The 15,194-nt window shown below is 49.2% G+C and overlaps 7 protein-coding genes across 7 annotated transcripts; 5 read left to right on the top strand and 2 right to left on the bottom strand.

Moving 5' to 3' along the window:
• Nucleotides 1-1,592: 1,592 nt before the first annotated feature.
• Nucleotides 1,593-3,808, top strand: K441DRAFT_653890 (alpha/beta-hydrolase). The gene is made up of 4 exons (XM_067647606.1): nucleotides 1,593-1,639; nucleotides 1,751-2,132; nucleotides 2,183-2,486; nucleotides 2,544-3,808. The coding sequence occupies exons 2-4, from the start codon at nucleotides 2,037-2,039 to the stop codon at nucleotides 3,581-3,583; spliced, it is 1,440 nt and encodes a 479-aa protein (XP_067508128.1). The 5' UTR covers nucleotides 1,593-1,639; nucleotides 1,751-2,036; the 3' UTR covers nucleotides 3,584-3,808.
• A 468-nt stretch (nucleotides 3,809-4,276) lies between these two features.
• K441DRAFT_693399 (glycoside hydrolase family 5 protein) lies at nucleotides 4,277-6,025 on the top strand (the record flags this gene model as incomplete). The annotated part of the gene is made up of 8 exons (XM_067652651.1): nucleotides 4,277-4,480; nucleotides 4,535-4,615; nucleotides 4,665-4,713; nucleotides 4,762-4,955; nucleotides 5,028-5,345; nucleotides 5,417-5,455; nucleotides 5,555-5,727; nucleotides 5,799-6,025. The coding sequence occupies 8 exons, from the start codon at nucleotides 4,277-4,279 to the stop codon at nucleotides 5,920-5,922; spliced, it is 1,182 nt and encodes a 393-aa protein (XP_067508127.1). The 3' UTR covers nucleotides 5,923-6,025.
• Nucleotides 6,026-6,530: 505 nt separating this feature from the next.
• On the top strand, nucleotides 6,531-7,208 carry K441DRAFT_653888 (uncharacterized protein). The gene has a single exon (XM_067647605.1). It carries the CDS (start codon nucleotides 6,554-6,556, stop codon nucleotides 6,749-6,751), a length of 198 nt encoding a protein of 65 aa, XP_067508126.1. The 5' UTR covers nucleotides 6,531-6,553; the 3' UTR covers nucleotides 6,752-7,208.
• Nucleotides 7,209-7,984: 776 nt separating this feature from the next.
• On the top strand, nucleotides 7,985-8,380 carry K441DRAFT_653886 (uncharacterized protein; the record flags this gene model as incomplete). Its single annotated transcript, XM_067647604.1, has 2 exons — nucleotides 7,985-8,053; nucleotides 8,083-8,380. Coding segments are annotated over 2 exons (153 nt in total), but the record flags the coding sequence as incomplete, so codon positions are not given.
• A 952-nt stretch (nucleotides 8,381-9,332) lies between these two features.
• K441DRAFT_289314 (uncharacterized protein) lies at nucleotides 9,333-10,950 on the bottom strand. Its single transcript, XM_067640972.1, has one exon. The coding sequence runs from the start codon at nucleotides 10,626-10,628 to the stop codon at nucleotides 9,435-9,437; it is 1,194 nt and encodes a 397-aa protein (XP_067508124.1). The 5' UTR covers nucleotides 10,629-10,950; the 3' UTR covers nucleotides 9,333-9,434.
• Nucleotides 10,951-11,764: 814 nt separating this feature from the next.
• K441DRAFT_653884 (uncharacterized protein) lies at nucleotides 11,765-12,839 on the bottom strand. Its single transcript, XM_067647603.1, has 2 exons — nucleotides 11,855-12,839; nucleotides 11,765-11,790 (listed from the first exon to the last, which is right to left on the bottom strand). Exon 1 carries the CDS (start codon nucleotides 12,519-12,521, stop codon nucleotides 12,123-12,125), a length of 399 nt encoding a protein of 132 aa, XP_067508123.1. The 5' UTR covers nucleotides 12,522-12,839; the 3' UTR covers nucleotides 11,765-11,790; nucleotides 11,855-12,122.
• On the top strand, nucleotides 12,731-13,735 carry K441DRAFT_674191 (uncharacterized protein; the record flags this gene model as incomplete). The annotated part of the gene is made up of 3 exons (XM_067650723.1): nucleotides 12,731-12,839; nucleotides 13,012-13,248; nucleotides 13,356-13,735. The coding sequence occupies 3 exons, from the start codon at nucleotides 12,731-12,733 to the stop codon at nucleotides 13,733-13,735; spliced, it is 726 nt and encodes a 241-aa protein (XP_067508122.1).
• Between the last annotated feature and the right edge of the window lie 1,459 nt (nucleotides 13,736-15,194).

Genomic DNA, 15,194 nt, shown 5'->3' with positions numbered 1-15,194 from the left:
TCTTTATTTGAATTTTCCGGTAGTCTCTTTCTGTATGCCTCATCTCCCGTCTCTTGACTTTCCTCTGCGTCCTCCGCGGTTTCAGTCTTTGCGGTATCTTCTGGATGGAATTGTCCATTGCGCGACACTAGCGACTTCTCTGCTTCCTTAGTCGCGCATTGTGATGAAACGGGAGCGGGGTTTCTTCATGTTCTCAGCGATGCGTGGCGTCATAGCGTTTGCTAAGGAGGAAGTATCAAGGGCGCTGAATTGGAGACGAGTGAATAGTGAAGTCCGGGATGCAATTGCGGCGTTGTCATCGGGGCAAGCGGCAGAACGGCCGAAAGGAGGCATAGCAGAGAGGGGATCTGCGAATGTCAAAGGTCGAGTAGAAGTGCGGGTTGTATGTCTTAGGGTCATTTTGATTTCCGTGTAATTTGGCGGAGGCGCGCCAAAGCGATGATGATCTTCATGACTTGGAGAACTTGCGGGGGTGGGCGTTCCTACAGCAGAGGCGGTGGAGCTTGTTTTCTCGACGCGCAACCACAAGCCGACACACCCACGCACCCATACATCATGAGCGAGGAGGGGCGAGTGTCTGATAGGCAGGCTGACCCTGAGCCCGGTAGTATCGAGATTACCGCTTGATAACGGCCAGCAATCTGATGAAGCTTTGTCCCACCTGCCCAAAATAACATAGAAGCCCTGGGGAAAAGGGCCCTAATCCTTACTATCGAGCTCACCGTCTTGCAGAATCTTGCTTTTTCATCATCTTCCATAGCCAGCGACAAAGGAAACACGCGACATCGACCTAGCTACGCACTTCTAGACTTCACGAGCCTCTTAGCACGCGAATCAAAGCCGCAAATGAGTTTAGATGCTGACATGAATCCCTCAAAGCCGCTTTAGATCTGCTTCGGAACTTTCACCTTTTGCAGCAAAGCAAAGTACGTCTGGTGACGTAATTGGCTACCTAGGCCTCGGGAAAGCCGTCTCTTGTTTTTTACGCTAATTACCTACCTAAGAGGCATTCGCCCTATCGTCCTTCTAAGCCTTTCGCGTCTGCGTTCTCTGTGTGACTCAAATGCCATGACCTTCTACGGGGGTTGCCTGACAGGGAAGGTGAGATTTTCTTGAAGCTACCCTGGTTCATATCAGAGCTCCCCTCGCTGCTTCCCCGCTGCCCGGGTCTCTTTATTTTCATTCTGTCCCTTTCACGAGTTTCAATTCCTCGGTCAAGTCCTATCCTCTCCTCAATTGAAGTCGCAATAGCTTCACCGCAATCCCTGTGTGCCCCTTTTTTACGGTGCATTGCTGTTCTCGGCGGGTACGCAGCGTTTTGCATTCTTTTAATCCATGTCACAACACCACGACACCACATCTTCTCTGATTAAATTGCTGATTGAACAGGCAGCATCATCTTGCTTTACCTGCTCAATTTGCATGATATGTTTTCGTACAGCTCTGGTTTCGCTTTTGCGTTCATCTTAACTGTCATTGCGCAATTCGTCCCGGCACCCACGAATTTGATCACAAAGAAAGGCTATGCCGGCATCAACGTGCGATACAAGCAGGTTCCCACGGGAATTTGTGAGCTAGACCCTAAGGTTAAGAGCTTCTCCGGCTATGCCGATGTGGAGGAAAATGAGCATATCTTCTGGTAGGCAGATCTTCATGCACTGGCAAAGATTCGCCTCAAAAAGTTATTGCCATTCAAGCCACACCCATTGTCAAAGGGTGAAGAACATTTTTACCTTTTAACATCTATTAGAATGCCTAAGTAGGATCGAAAGAGAACCATCTTCCGCTAAAGAACATAACGAGACACTTTTCATACGCTGAAACCCAATCTTGAAGCATATACTGCACAGGCAAGATTGTAGTATTTTGAAGCAGTCACTAGCACCCATTGAGCACAATTACCTATGTGTTGGGTTTGACAGTATACTTCATGGAGACTGACATGCCCATTCAGGTGGTTCTTTGAAGCCCGCAATCAAGACCCCACAACTGCGCCGCTGACAGTTTGGATCAATGGAGGCCCGGGATCGTCATCTATGATTGGACTCTTTCAGGAGTTAGGACCTTGCGGTGTCGACATTGATGGGAACGTCTATAACAACCCATACTCTTGGTCGAATGCAAGCAATATGGTAAACTATGAGAAGCGTGGAAACACCACTTAAGCTGACAATAAGAATAGCTCTTCATTGACCAGCCCACACAAGTCGGCTTCTCTTACTCGATTCCGATCCCCGGCTACGTTATCAATCAGACTATCGTACAACTTCCAAATGATACCTGCCCGGATTATGCCTTGGAGCTTGGAACCTGCGGGACCTATTCGTCTCCCAACGAAACTCTCACTGCAGATACAACTCAAGCAGCAGCGCCAAACATGTGGAAGACTCTTCAAGGTTTTATGGGAGCTTTCCCACAATACTCACGCCATGGATTTCATTTCACAACTGAGAGCTACGGTGGCCACTATGCTCCTGTCTTCAATGGTAATAACTAGCAATTGTGGATTTGCTTTCTTAAAAGCGCTAACTGACGTTTTTCAGAGTACATCGAAATGCAGAATGCAAAAAACATTCCAAGTGCTCATAAAATCAACCTTGAGAGTGTGCTTATTGGAAATGGGTGGTTTGACCCCTTGATTCAGTACCAAGCACACTATAACTTCACTGTTTATCCCGGCAACACGTACGATTATGATCCATTCAGTGCATCTGTCAAGGCACAGATGTACAACAGTTTGTATGGACCTGGCAATTGTGTGGACCAGACACTCGATTGCTATGCTCGTGGCATAAACTCAATATGCAGCGCAGCGGATAACTTCTGCGCCTCACAGGTAGAGAGCCTCTATGATAATCATCTCGGAAGAGACGAATATGATATGAGAGAGCTGACGCCTGATCCCTTCCCCTACGGGTTCTACGTTTCTTATCTCAACACTCCGGCAGTCCAGTCCGCTATCGGCGCATATCAAAACTTTTCTGAATATTCAAACACAGTTGGAACTGCTTTCGGGACAACTGGGGATGATGACAGAGAATCCAATACCATTCAAGACGTCCGAAAGCTTCTAAAGCAGGGAGTGCAAGTCGTGATGTACTTCGGAGATGCTGACTACAGCTGCAACTGGCTCGGAGGTCAAGTCGCAGCCAGAGAGATTGACGCACCAGGCTTTTATAGCGCCGGATTTGTCAACGTTACGACCTCAGACGGCATTGTTCATGGTCAAGTCAAACAGAGTGGCTCGTACAGCTTTGTCAGAATTTATGAGTCTGGCCACGAAGTTCCGTTTTATCAGCCGCTTGCTGCATTGGAGATGTTCGAACGTGCGCTAGGCAATAAGGATATTGCTACCGGGAAAGTCAATGTGACTCACAAATACAAAACTGTGGGGCTACCAACGAGTACATACAGGGAGGGCAATGCCACTGTTCAGTTCGAAGTTTTACCTTCGAATGCTATTTATAACACTACTCTCAACGGACCAAACCCTGCATCTACAAACAACACAGCAAAGAGAGATACGCTAAAGGACCCTAGGAAGCTGCGGAGTGTTCAAAAAGGTATCAAAATTTCCCCATGAACGGTTTTTCATAACGGCTCTTGTTAGTGCGACCAAGTGCTAGCACTTCGGTGGCCAATGGACCGCGCAAGATTTCCTTAATAATACGGCCACGGGGATAGCAGAGATATGCCTGCATGCGACTCTGGTCAAGCCACCTTTTGCTTCGAATGAGTGAACCTGTACGTAATATATGAATGTTATGTGTTCATGAGCCCAAAAGGAAAAAATTCTCTAATCCGGAATCGCTTGCCTCTTTCACAAATAGCACACTCCTAATCCTTTATCCCCTCGCTTTTTCACTCTCTAATAATACGCTCGCAGCACCTGCCAAGAATGTGAAATTATATGCAAAACACCGGACTCTAAATGATTTCTAGAAAAAATCATCCCAATATATTTCTCATCAAACAGTCATTCCACCCCTCGTTTTATTGACTATTCATTTTACCCCTTGGCTATGGCTAGTCCGGCTAATTGCCCAGGCCGGTAAATGCCTCTCCACCTTGTCGAAATTTAAGGTCGATCGCAGCTTGTACTCAATTGAACGCGGACCTTCGGCTGCGAGGAAGTCTACCAATGGACTTTGCTTTCTTAAAAATGAAGCGGCGGAAAAACGCTGGCTGAGCCAGATGAATACGTTGGTGTCCTTATATTAGACACAACTCCAGCAACTGTCTCGGGGCAGCATCTTTTTCTCCCTGTTCGTTCAAAATGGTTTCCGCCTTCTCGTTGATATTGTCGCTTGTGGCTGTGGCGTCTGCAAAAATATTCTATGCTGGTGTGGCGGAGAGTTCGGGCGAGTTCGGCGCCTGGAGTAGCACCGCAACGCCAGGAACTGGACTGCCAGGGGCATTCGGCGTCGATTATGCTTTTATTAATAAAAGTGCTCTAGATATATATGTTGACCAAAACAAAGTAAGTAGTGCTCAGTGGGCCAATTTGAAGGCGGCCTATATTAATCGATGGCAGGTAAATTTATTTAGAGTTGCCTTTCTGCTGGAGAGGATGTGCCCGCTCTGGTGTGGGCTTGGAAGCATATTTAATGAGACGGTGCGTAATAGAATCAAGAGAAGATTTCTAGTTGCTGATGAATTTCCAGCATTTTGGGTACTATAAGGATGCCATAGATTACATCACTATCACTAAAGGTTCGTTTTGAGAGAGCGTTCGGGCAAAATAATTAAGTGAAATTGTAGGAGCCTACGCAATTCTCGACCCACACAACTACATGCGCTACAATGACCCGTCTCAGCAACCTATGACGGGAAGCGTGATTGGAAACACATCGGATTCTAAAGCCGCAACGACTGCGCAATTTGGGGCTTTTTGGGGAGAACTGGCTAGGCGGTTCAAAGGCAATGAGAGGGTTATATTCGGTCTCATGAATGAGGTAAGGACGTGCGAATTTGAATCTCAACCCCAAGAAAGTGCATCCGCTTACCAAATTGCCATTTATTACTAGCCCCACGATATACCAACCTCCCTCATTCTTCAAAATAACCAAGCTGCCATCACTGCCATCCGCGCGGCCGGAGCTAAACAGCTCATCATTGCGCCCGGAAATGGCTACACTGGTGGCCATTCCTGGCTTCAGAGCTCTCAAGGAGATGAGCCATCAGGAAATTATCTTTATAAAATCTCTGATCCGCTTAATAATACGGCCATCGACATTCACGAGTACCTGGATACGGATTTTAGCGGCCGTTACTCAGTATGCAATCAGTCTGGCCCGGCAAATTTGGCGGGAGTCACGGGATGGCTGAAGCAGTACGGGTTGAAGGTACGGAGAAACCTGTCCAGTGAAGGTTGGCGAATTCGAAGGGAACTGCAAAAGCGCTGATAAATACGTAGGCCATGATCACCGAGTTCGGAGGGGATAATAACACGCAGGTAAGCTGTTGTCTCATCTCTTTATCTATGTACTAAGTCCATCATTGGTACCCTCTGGATTGGAACACATGGCTAACGACGTTCGGATGAATGGGTTAGTGCGATACTTACCTCGCTGATCTCATAAACTATATGGCTGCCAATGATGAATACATTGGCTGGACCGCTTGGGCTGCTGGACCCTTGTGGGGTACTGCAAGCCCATGCTGCACTAATAACAAACAATATGGGAGCTTTGAGCCTGGGAGTAAAGCAGGCGATGGGTCGCCAGGGTATGCTCTCCTCTCAACCTCGATTTCAACGAAAGTGCGGTTTTGCTAATGAAGTCTTGTGATGTGCGTAGGCTGTATGAGACAGTTTGGCTGAAGGCTATTCAGCCATTGGTTCCGAGTAGGCTGCAGTGGAGCGGGATTTCGAGCGTAAAAGGAGGCACATTGACAAGTGGACCAGGAAAGAAAGGTGGATAGTCCGGTGGGTATGGTCGCAAATAGTCTTCCCCTAGGAGCTAGTGGGGGAGTGAATTTCGTGCTTATCTGAGAGAAGTGTAAAAGGGGACTAAAGTGCGCCTGGAAATTTCAGATTGTAAATATTTGTATTGGAATATTTTAAACATGATAGCACGCCAAAGAGATGTCTGGGAGGGAGTAGTGGGGAAACGCGGAGTGGCTTTACCTCTGGCTTGGCAGACGCGGCTTCCTTGTGTTTCCCCACACTCCAATGAAGCACGTTCAGGCACAACCCTCTTCGTTCCCTATAAAGCTCGCGGAAGCTACTCCAAAAGTCCTGTCTGATGAGGATCGGTTGAGGAGGGGTAGTCCTGAGCGGCAGAGCCAATAGAGCCTCGGTCTTTCGGTGTCATTTAAAAGCTTCATCCCTGAAAATACGTCAACCTGGAATTCGGTCATTTTGCCTAATAAGAATAGTATCCCATGATTCAACTAACTTTGCGTTTCAACTGCGATATACACATGGGTATTGAGGAACCTAGACACGAAGGCCGGCTTCTATTTAGCCGAGCATACGACCTCTAGCTCAAGAGCTATCACTAATTTCTCCATAACTGTCAACACAACTTCGGGGCCCATAACGATACCGAATATGCAACTAAGTAACCGTCAGAGCCGATTTGTTGTGACGGATTATGTCTTTGGGGATGAGACGCTACCCCACTCATCCGCTGAAGTGCCCATATATGGCACGTTCGACGCCCCCGTTATCGTCTTCTACCTCAAAATTGGTCAAGTGGGCGAGTTTGCTTTCAAATCAGGATCCGTGAGGGAATTCAAAACGTACTAAGTTGAGGCCGGTTTTAAACCCAAGTCAAACAGCACTGTCGGATACACTTATGCTCAGACTGATGGAGCGACTTTCATCCAACTTCCCAACGGCCTAGTCATATACTTGCTTGACCTCGATACGGGCTATTCGTTTTTCGCCCCGCCAACAGTTTTTAATCCGGACGTCGTCCCCAACGAGCAAAGCTTCGTTTTAGGTCATGACAGCGTTCGGAGTGCCCCTACCAGCAACGGAGTGATGCGAGTGTCAGGCGACAATACTAACCAGACAACTGTCGAAGTCTACGTAGGGGGCGAGCGGGTTAAGACAATCCAATGGAATGGCAAACTTCTTGCCAGAAAAAAAACTGCCTATGGTTTTCTTGTGGCCTCGATATCTGGAGTAGCAAATTGCAGGGCTGAACTTCCAACATTAACGCGACGGGGAATGGCAGACTCGCTCCCTGAAGTTGCTCGCACTTACGACGACTCCTTATTTTTAACGGCTACGGCTTTTATAAAATACTAGAGTTTACGTAATACTATATTAATTATAAGATTTTACTAGCCTACTTTTTTTTATATCTTATATATAAGATATAGCCGCTTAATATAGTTGTATTTTAGCCTTTTAAGTACTAGTACAGTAAGGCTATAAATTAGGCTTACTATATTAGCATATATTTAAGAAGGCAATAAGGGCTCCATGAAAATCGGCCTCTGCACCTCCACGTGGTGGAGCCCGAGAACCTGGTATGCAGCTATCGGCGTTCCACCAGGATCGTGCCAATAGACTACCAGAGCAAACGCAGAGACGTGTATACAGCAGCGCGCCGGCGTTGTGATGTGGTGGTGGCGTGGAGAATTTTTCACTGGGAGGTGAGCCCCAACGGAAGCTTCAAAAACGACTACCACGTCTCAATCTCGGTCATCAATCACATCTGTCTATCGAAAATACTACTCGTACCACGGCATCTATATCCGGCGTCCCCCTTCCTCCTATACGAACACCTACATAGCCTGACGACCGAACGAGCCGCACGCGGCGACCGACGAGCCACATACGGCGACCGAACGAGCCGTACACGGCGACCGAATAAACCGCATACGCCCTAGGAAGCCTGTAATGAGCCTCTCATTCCCTACCCTACCCGACAGCCTGGACTTACCGCGCGGTATTCCGTCTTCCTCTACACCTTTGGCTGGGGGTGTGCATAGGGGACCTAGGTTGGGGCCCTAGGACAAGGCACCTAGATCTAGATCTACATTCGTCCCGCTGTTCCTTTGGGGTAGAAATCATGCTGCAAGTAGGAGGGCTATAGGCGTATACGTATACATAGGGCATTCGAATAGGAGCAAGGGCAAAATGATATTAATCTCATGGTACTTACAAATTCAAAAGGAAGCATGGTACGAATGGCAGACAGGGCAAGATAGGCAATCAGGACACTCCTTACAGGAGTCTCAGAGCAGCGACCTAACGGTATTTTTCCTCCCGTTGATGTAGTACGGGCGTGCTACCTAGAGGGGGTACACTTTGTATTACCACCCACGTCTCCCTTAGAGGTTTTTTGTACCTACATCACGGCAGTAGTCTGCATGGACCTTAATTGGGACCGCATCAGACGTTAATCAAGAATCAAGAATAATAAGAAGGCAATAATTAAAGCGGCTTTTATAGAGACTTGCCTTTACCTATTTGATTTAAAGAAGGTACTTAATAAGCTATCTCTACTACATAAGGCTACACTAAGGAAAGACCCAATATTAACGAATATTAATATTGCTATACTAAAGGCGATTAGGCAGGCAGGCGACTTAGCTTAGTATATTAGGTAAAACTGGTGGGAGTAGGAGAATAAGGACCTAAATAAGGCTATATAGAAATATATATACGGCGTAGAGATTTAGCTTTAAGTATTTAGATCTTTTAAATGGCAGCTAAAAGAGACTAAGGTTAAGAATAAGCGACGCTAAAAGCAGAAGGCTAGTACTAGAAAGGTTATATAGAAGTTTAAGGTAATTATAGTAGTTAAAGGCCACTCACTAGCTAAAAAGAGGAAGATAGATAATAAAAAGGTCGCAAATAAGCGCAAAAAGGCTAAAACACTAATACCAGAGCCTAAGACTTCTAATAATTCTAGGGATAGATATAGTGAATAGGATGAAGCGCGTGAGTAGTTGGAAGACTTATAATTATTAATGTGGTAGTGTTATATAATTAATTCCTTTAATCCTGGCAATTGACGTGTCCTGGCGATTAGGGTGTCCACCACCCACCCTTCTGGTGGATGGTCAAGGCGCAGCTACGAAGGCCACGGATAGTGGTATGAAATATGAAGATTCGATTAAGGTTATCTTAGGGCCGTATTTTGGCCACCTCCAAAGATTGGATTTGGCACAACCTCTCAACATTGGATTCAACCGCTATCTATGCAACCGTCTACAAATGCAAGAATTACACTCAAGAACAAAACAGCCAGGTAAACCTGCTACGTAGCTCACTCTTCCTCAAATTTCAGAGGTAAAGGCGGCTCGGTTGCGTAGAGATGCCGAACGAGGGGAGAACGGGGCCGCTTTCATCGAGGCTCTGGAACGTATCAAATGCTGTGAGGGGCAGACTCTTGACCTTCGCGTTGTTGGGGACACATTTTGACCTTCGCTGTTCAGCAAATGCGTAGAGAGTATTGAATAGGGAAGCAACTTTACCTCTCGACCAGACCGTCTGTCTCCACGTCTGGGTGCATGGCCGCGACGTGGCGCTTGAAGTTATCTTTGCGAGGATATAGTTTTGACGAATTTTTACAGCCTTGGTAGGCGCACTTGTAGAAGCCATGTGAATCTGCAGGCAGCAGAGAATTATGAACGCTCCTCCCGTGTCGTGCTAGGTCGACGTAGCTATTGAAGCTATCGGTCCTATCGCAGCCTTTGCCTCTGAATGGACACGCAAATGGTTTTTCATTCGAGTTCTGCTGCATTGTCGGAGTTGTCGTCCTCAGATAGGAAGTAGGTTCAACTATCATACTCCGAGGGCTAGAGCAAGGTGAGCGCGGGCTTGCGTTCGCGTCGCTGTAGTTCATAATGTCCTCCGAGAGGTCACAGGAATCTTGCGAACTCGACTGAGAGGAGTGTTGCTTCTCCTCGTGCTCCCTTCGCTTGTCCCGACGCGTAAACTCTTTCTTGAGCTGACAGCCTGCGACCCGACACCTGAAGATCTCCGAGGGAGACCCTGAAAGTCGATGCTTCGTGTTCTGATGGCGTTTGAGGTCCTTCCGGTACAAAAAGCTCATGTCGCATTGTGTACAGTGGTGCGCGCGATTGCTTTGGTCATGGATCTTTTGATGTTTTCTGCATGCGGTAAGTGATTGTTCGTGTTTCCTCAAGAGGGCTATGCGACAGACGTACCTCAACTGACTCGGCCAGCCGAAGCATTTACCACACCGATCGCAAACGCGCGATTTGCCCTGAGAGGCGTCTAATAATGCATCCGACAGCGGAGGCAATTGTCTCCAACTCTCTACCTCCGATTCTTCATAGGAGAATGTGGTTGACGATGAGAGACTTGCTATCGAGTCTTTTAGCCAGGCTCCGGAGGGCGAGGTCAAGTCGGCATCATGCATAAAGTGCAACGACGTGTCTTTATCTTGGGTGAAAAGGCTGGACGCTGAGCTTATAGACAGTGGTATGATATCCCAGCTCTGATCCAAGAAGGGACTGGGCGCGACGATAGTATCAGAGTCTGCATAGTACGAGCTCGAGCCATATTCGGATGAGCTTGACGGTGGTGCTGTCGCTGTTCGGGACGAGACACCAAAGGGCTCAGGAATCCAAGGTAGGGCCCTGGAATCTAGCTCTGTGTAAGGATATGCAGGCGAGAGCACTGGAGTCTGAGAATACATAGAGCAAACCCAATACGCAAAGATGTAGGACTTCTCGGTCAAAATATATAATAATTCTACACGCAAGGCAGACTAAGGAAGCAAGGCAGAGAGAAGACCAAGGAGCGGAGAAACGAGGGAGTGTGAGAGGGAGGGAGGGCGACAGGGTGACAGACACGGCTGGTGGCACCAGGCGGGAACCGCGGAGCAGGGGCCCCGGGTGGCAATAGACTGCGGCAGTCCTCCGCTAGTTCTTCTTGTTAGGTCCCGCTGGCTGGTTGGACGGCGCGGGGCGGAGAGGCGGATCAAGCGGAGCTGCGTCTTGCTGGCGGACACTCAAATCGAACTGCACCGCAAAACCAGCCATTCAAAAAGGGTCGAAAATGTATTTGACTTCTGAGCAGGCTGAACACACTACGGACCGTGGCTGCAGCCGGGACGCGTCAGAGCAAGGGCCCAGCCTTCTGCTGGTGCACTACCGGTGCCGCACGTCATTGGACGCCCGCGCCTGAGCATGGACCCTGCCCCGATGCCTCGCGAGAGGGTGTGCTCAGCGAAACCTACCTCTTCGGCCGTCTCTTTCGCTTTCTGCGGTCTTCTAGTTTCCGCGCTCCGTCGCCCACCTATGACCACGGTTCCTTGCTAGTTGGGCAGCAAGGTGGAGATGAGTAAAATTGCACCGAGCATGACCTACCTCCGCACACCACTACGCCAGCCTATTTCTTACACAGCCTCTCTCTGCGCTGCCGCCGCCCTTGGGGGATGTCGCATCGCGTGGGAGTCCCGCCCGGCACGAGCAGCTGGACTTAGGCGCTTCCTGCTACAAGTCGATTCAGCGAAACGCAGAGCAACTCTTCCCGCCGCCGTTTCTCTTGCTCGTACTGGGTTTTCCGGCGCCAAAAGCTAGTCTCAGCCGGACCACCCAGCTGGCAAGGGTGCAGGCAGAGCGCGGGATTAACGTGGGATGCAACGGGCCCGAAACAAAATGGCAAAACTACGTCAGCAAATCAAGCAAGAAGGGGCTGCCGTCACGAGCTCGTTCCGCTGGACTATTGAACTGGGCGTGAATGAAGGAAGGGTGCCGGAGCTCTCGGTGACGTTTTCGCTCACTGGGGGTTCCTAATCTTCGTCTGAACTTGCAACTGTCAAATCCTGCCAAGCCAGTCTTCCTCTCGGCCCGCACCTACCTTTCCATTAGGGGGGTTTCGATGAACTGACGGAAGGTAAGGCTAATTTTTAGTGCTTACATATACATTTAGCGCGACCTTCCGGCAAGTGGTCAAGTAGGGATTTCGATAGAGAGCAATCCTTGCTCCTCACCAACTCGATGGTTTGATCAACTTGGCGCGCGGGATCAAAAGACATAGTGGCAAGGATTAACTGTGCGAAATTTGGAGTCGCTGGCCGTTATTAACAAAATAGGGGGTTGGCTTAAAGTTCTGATGAAAATATTCATCAAAACTTTTGATATTTACCAAGAATCGAATCTGACGGAAGGTCCCTAACTATATACTGCTAGTATGCGAAGATCACCTCGATTCGAGTTGCCTTACCTTCCGTCAGTTTATCGAAACCCCCCCTTTGAAACTGTATGAAACGGTTGGATGAGATGAGCGGAGGGTCTACGCGGAGCGGTTTGGGCTTCGCTCGCGGCCGAAGGACGAATCGGAGTGGAGCCAGCGCCAGCTCGGAGCCAGCGAGAGCGATGAGCACGCGAGCTGAGGGCGGGCGACGGGCACGATTGGCCGGGCCGGGTGGATGTCTGTCAGTCGACTGGCTGCCGGTGCACCCAGGCTGCCAGGCTCGCAGCCCGCGTCGGCCAACGGGACGATTCGTCTTCTGTGCCCGTTTGGGTTTGCCACCGCTACTGAGCCTGTGGACGCTGGTCTCCTCCCACCCCAATCCCTTCTTCATCACCACTGTCCTTCGTCCAGTGCACACCTCCACTTCTCTTCACCACGCCGCCGTCGGTTGATTCCCTATTGTTGCGTGCGACATTCGTTCCCATTCTCTTTCTTAGCTGTTGGTCATCCACACAGCCCCGCCGTCTTTCATCTCATCTACAGGTATTCTATTGTTCCTTCATCGTAGTATTCGTCATCTTCGTCGTCATCATTCTGAAGATGAAACCGACTCTCCAGCGATATTCGACCACGCCCGTGTCCAGCATAGGGGAGGGCGAGCACAGCGGTTGCCCAGGCGGCACAAAGTGCAAACACCTTCACAACCTAGGTAAGTGAGACCCCTAAAAGAAGTCATCGAGACCGGTCGCAGAAAAGCCTGGCTGACATGCAGTCCTTTAGATGTTAATAAAGACACCATTCGAGAGCCCATCCACCGGATCGGCTCCAGTAAATACTGACGATGCTTTCAGCCTATAAGCACAGCTAACTTCTTATCTTAGAGTTCTTCCCGCCGGGCGAACTCGCTCAAATCAAGGAGAGTGATAGCGAGCTGGTTCTCAGCGCCAGGAAGGCAGCACACCGAATCCACTCAGACAAGTATTCTGGGAACACGCTGGCCGCGAGAACGGTCGAGCTGTATAAAGAACTCGTCCAAGCTGAAGGCAGCCACTTCTGCCCCCACACCCTGGCCGGACTCTTGGGCAATCACAGCAGAGACAAGCCCTTCGAGCACGAAGGTACGTGGCCCACCTGTACATGTCCTTTTGCCTTCCCACATGCTGCCCACTTCGCGTCATATCAAAAGTATGACTCAGAACTTCTTGTCCTGACACTTCTCGTGAAGGTCCTTCCCGCGCCCACACTATGCCCATCGTGGGCCAAGTGCTAGGCCACTCCAAGCATGTAGACATGCATGGAAACATCCCAGAAAATATTTCGGAGGAAACCGAGGGTTCCTCCTCTCCTACCTCCGTCCTTGGTCCCTTCTGGGCTGAATCAAACGTTCAATACCTCAAGAGTAGCACCAAGACTGGGCAGTCCCACAGCAATGTCGCGCTGACGGACGAGGATCCGCACAGTCAGGACGTCGAAAAGTGGCCTCTGGAATCCGCTGAACTAGACGCCAAGTGCCGAACTGACATCGTGTTCTATGTTGTAGCTGGTGCCCTCGCTCTCGCTGCCGGCGTGCTCTTCTTTGCCAAGAAGCCCCCCCGATATCTTTAGCTCTGACAAGTTGAAGCAGAGGCAAGAACCACAGACATCGTAACATGACGAGCTGCTCGGCAGTGTATTTTCCATTCCATTTTTGTACAGTGATGATGTGGACCGTTCGTGGACTTAGCGGTTTGCTCGGTCGTACTGCAGCATCTTCCATTATGTACCGCATCTTAGAATGGGTGACATAGCAATAGACAAGACCCTATTGCCCAGGCGAAGGCGTCTCAAGCATTGTGTTCCCTCTTCTCGTATGTAACATTGCTGTGGGTTGTTACAGTGGATGGCTTTTTTTGGAATTGGAATTGGAATTGGTTGTTATTGTTATGAGTTGATGGTTACGAGTTACACGTAGTTGTTGTTTGAGGTTGTGGATTTGAGGTGTGACTGAACTGGTGTGGCTTTGACTGCAGATTTGAATTGTTGGGTTGAATTGCTCCTCTGAATTTCCGCTTTGAATTGTTTCTCTCCTTCGAATTGTTGCTTCGAATCTAATGAAATTACTTTGGGTTGCCTGGATAAATAATGAATTAGAGTTTCCTAATCAAAAGGTGTTAGTATGCTCTGCGCGCGCGCGTGTACTTGTGCATATCTCAGCCAACGTGCGTGAACTCACTCCAGAACAAAACTCTTAACTTTTCCAACCCCGATTTAGGGTAATGGACGCCCTTGGATATACATAACGTAGGTAACGGGGTTTTGACCGCTCCGTGGTTATGACCGTGCTAGTAGACAGCTTTCTTTTTATAGCTAGCATAGTCTAAAAAGTATACTGCCTCTCCAGGCGTTTAAAAGACCGCCAGGAAGGTGGCAGAAGAAGCTGCTCTACCAGAGGACCCCGGAAGGGAGGAGGACAATAATATGTTGAAGAGTCCTCAGATGAGGAACCCGAGTTGACTAGCGACATTGGGGGCCAACTTGACCAATTTTGGTCAAAACCCCGTTACCTACGTTCACAGCCTTTTTGATTTCCACAACGGAATCAGGAGGTGGAGAAGCTGAGGCGAGGGCCGCCCAGTTGCATCAGCTGAGGCAAGGGCCGCCCACGCCCTAACGCAGCACTCATTATTCGACAAGGCTCCATTGAGGCCGCCCACTCAGTCTGGAAAGGTGTGTTGGCCTGATGTCACTAGCTGCCTCTTGAATCCGCACTTTGCCTTCCCGATGACACGAGGCTGTAACCGAATCCTCCTTGCCGCGGCTGAGTGCGTGTTTTTCTTGCGCATTTCTCGCCGGTTGGATGTAACGCCTTCTTCCGCCTCTTCAGGCAGTGCTTTTTCGGGCCACTCACTGTAGCAAGCCAGGCTGCAGCTGACCGGGTTCGCCCAATCTGCCTATTGTGGTCCCTGATAGGCGCTGCTTGGGCGCTATGGCTTTTGGAGGACCTGATACGTGTCTCGGCAAACAACTCCTCAGAAATGGGGCGCTGATATGGCGGCAGCCTGGGCCACGGGATCCTTGTAATTAG

The sequence above is a fragment of the Cenococcum geophilum genome (genome assembly GCF_001692895.1).
Source record: "Cenococcum geophilum 1.58 unplaced genomic scaffold K441scaffold_6, whole genome shotgun sequence".
NCBI lineage: Eukaryota > Fungi > Ascomycota > Dothideomycetes > Gloniales > Gloniaceae > Cenococcum > Cenococcum geophilum.
The sequence above is the reverse complement of the archived record's forward strand: the minus strand, read 5'-3'. Positions and strand labels throughout refer to the sequence as shown.

Coding starts and splice junctions, on each gene's coding strand:
- K441DRAFT_653890 (XM_067647606.1), top strand. CDS start 2,037: ATGATTGGACTCTTTCAGGAGTTAGGACCTTGCGGTGTCGACATTGAT. Junction 2,133..2,182: donor GGTCGAATGCAAGCAATATG/GTAAACTATGAG, acceptor CAATAAGAATAG/CTCTTCATTGACCAGCCCAC. Junction 2,487..2,543: donor CTATGCTCCTGTCTTCAATG/GTAATAACTAGC, acceptor GACGTTTTTCAG/AGTACATCGAAATGCAGAAT.
- K441DRAFT_653884 (XM_067647603.1), bottom strand. CDS start 12,521: ATGAAGAAGGGATTGGGGTGGGAGGAGACCAGCGTCCACAGGCTCAGT.
- K441DRAFT_653888 (XM_067647605.1), top strand. CDS start 6,554: ATGCAACTAAGTAACCGTCAGAGCCGATTTGTTGTGACGGATTATGTC.
- K441DRAFT_289314 (XM_067640972.1), bottom strand. CDS start 10,628: ATGTATTCTCAGACTCCAGTGCTCTCGCCTGCATATCCTTACACAGAG.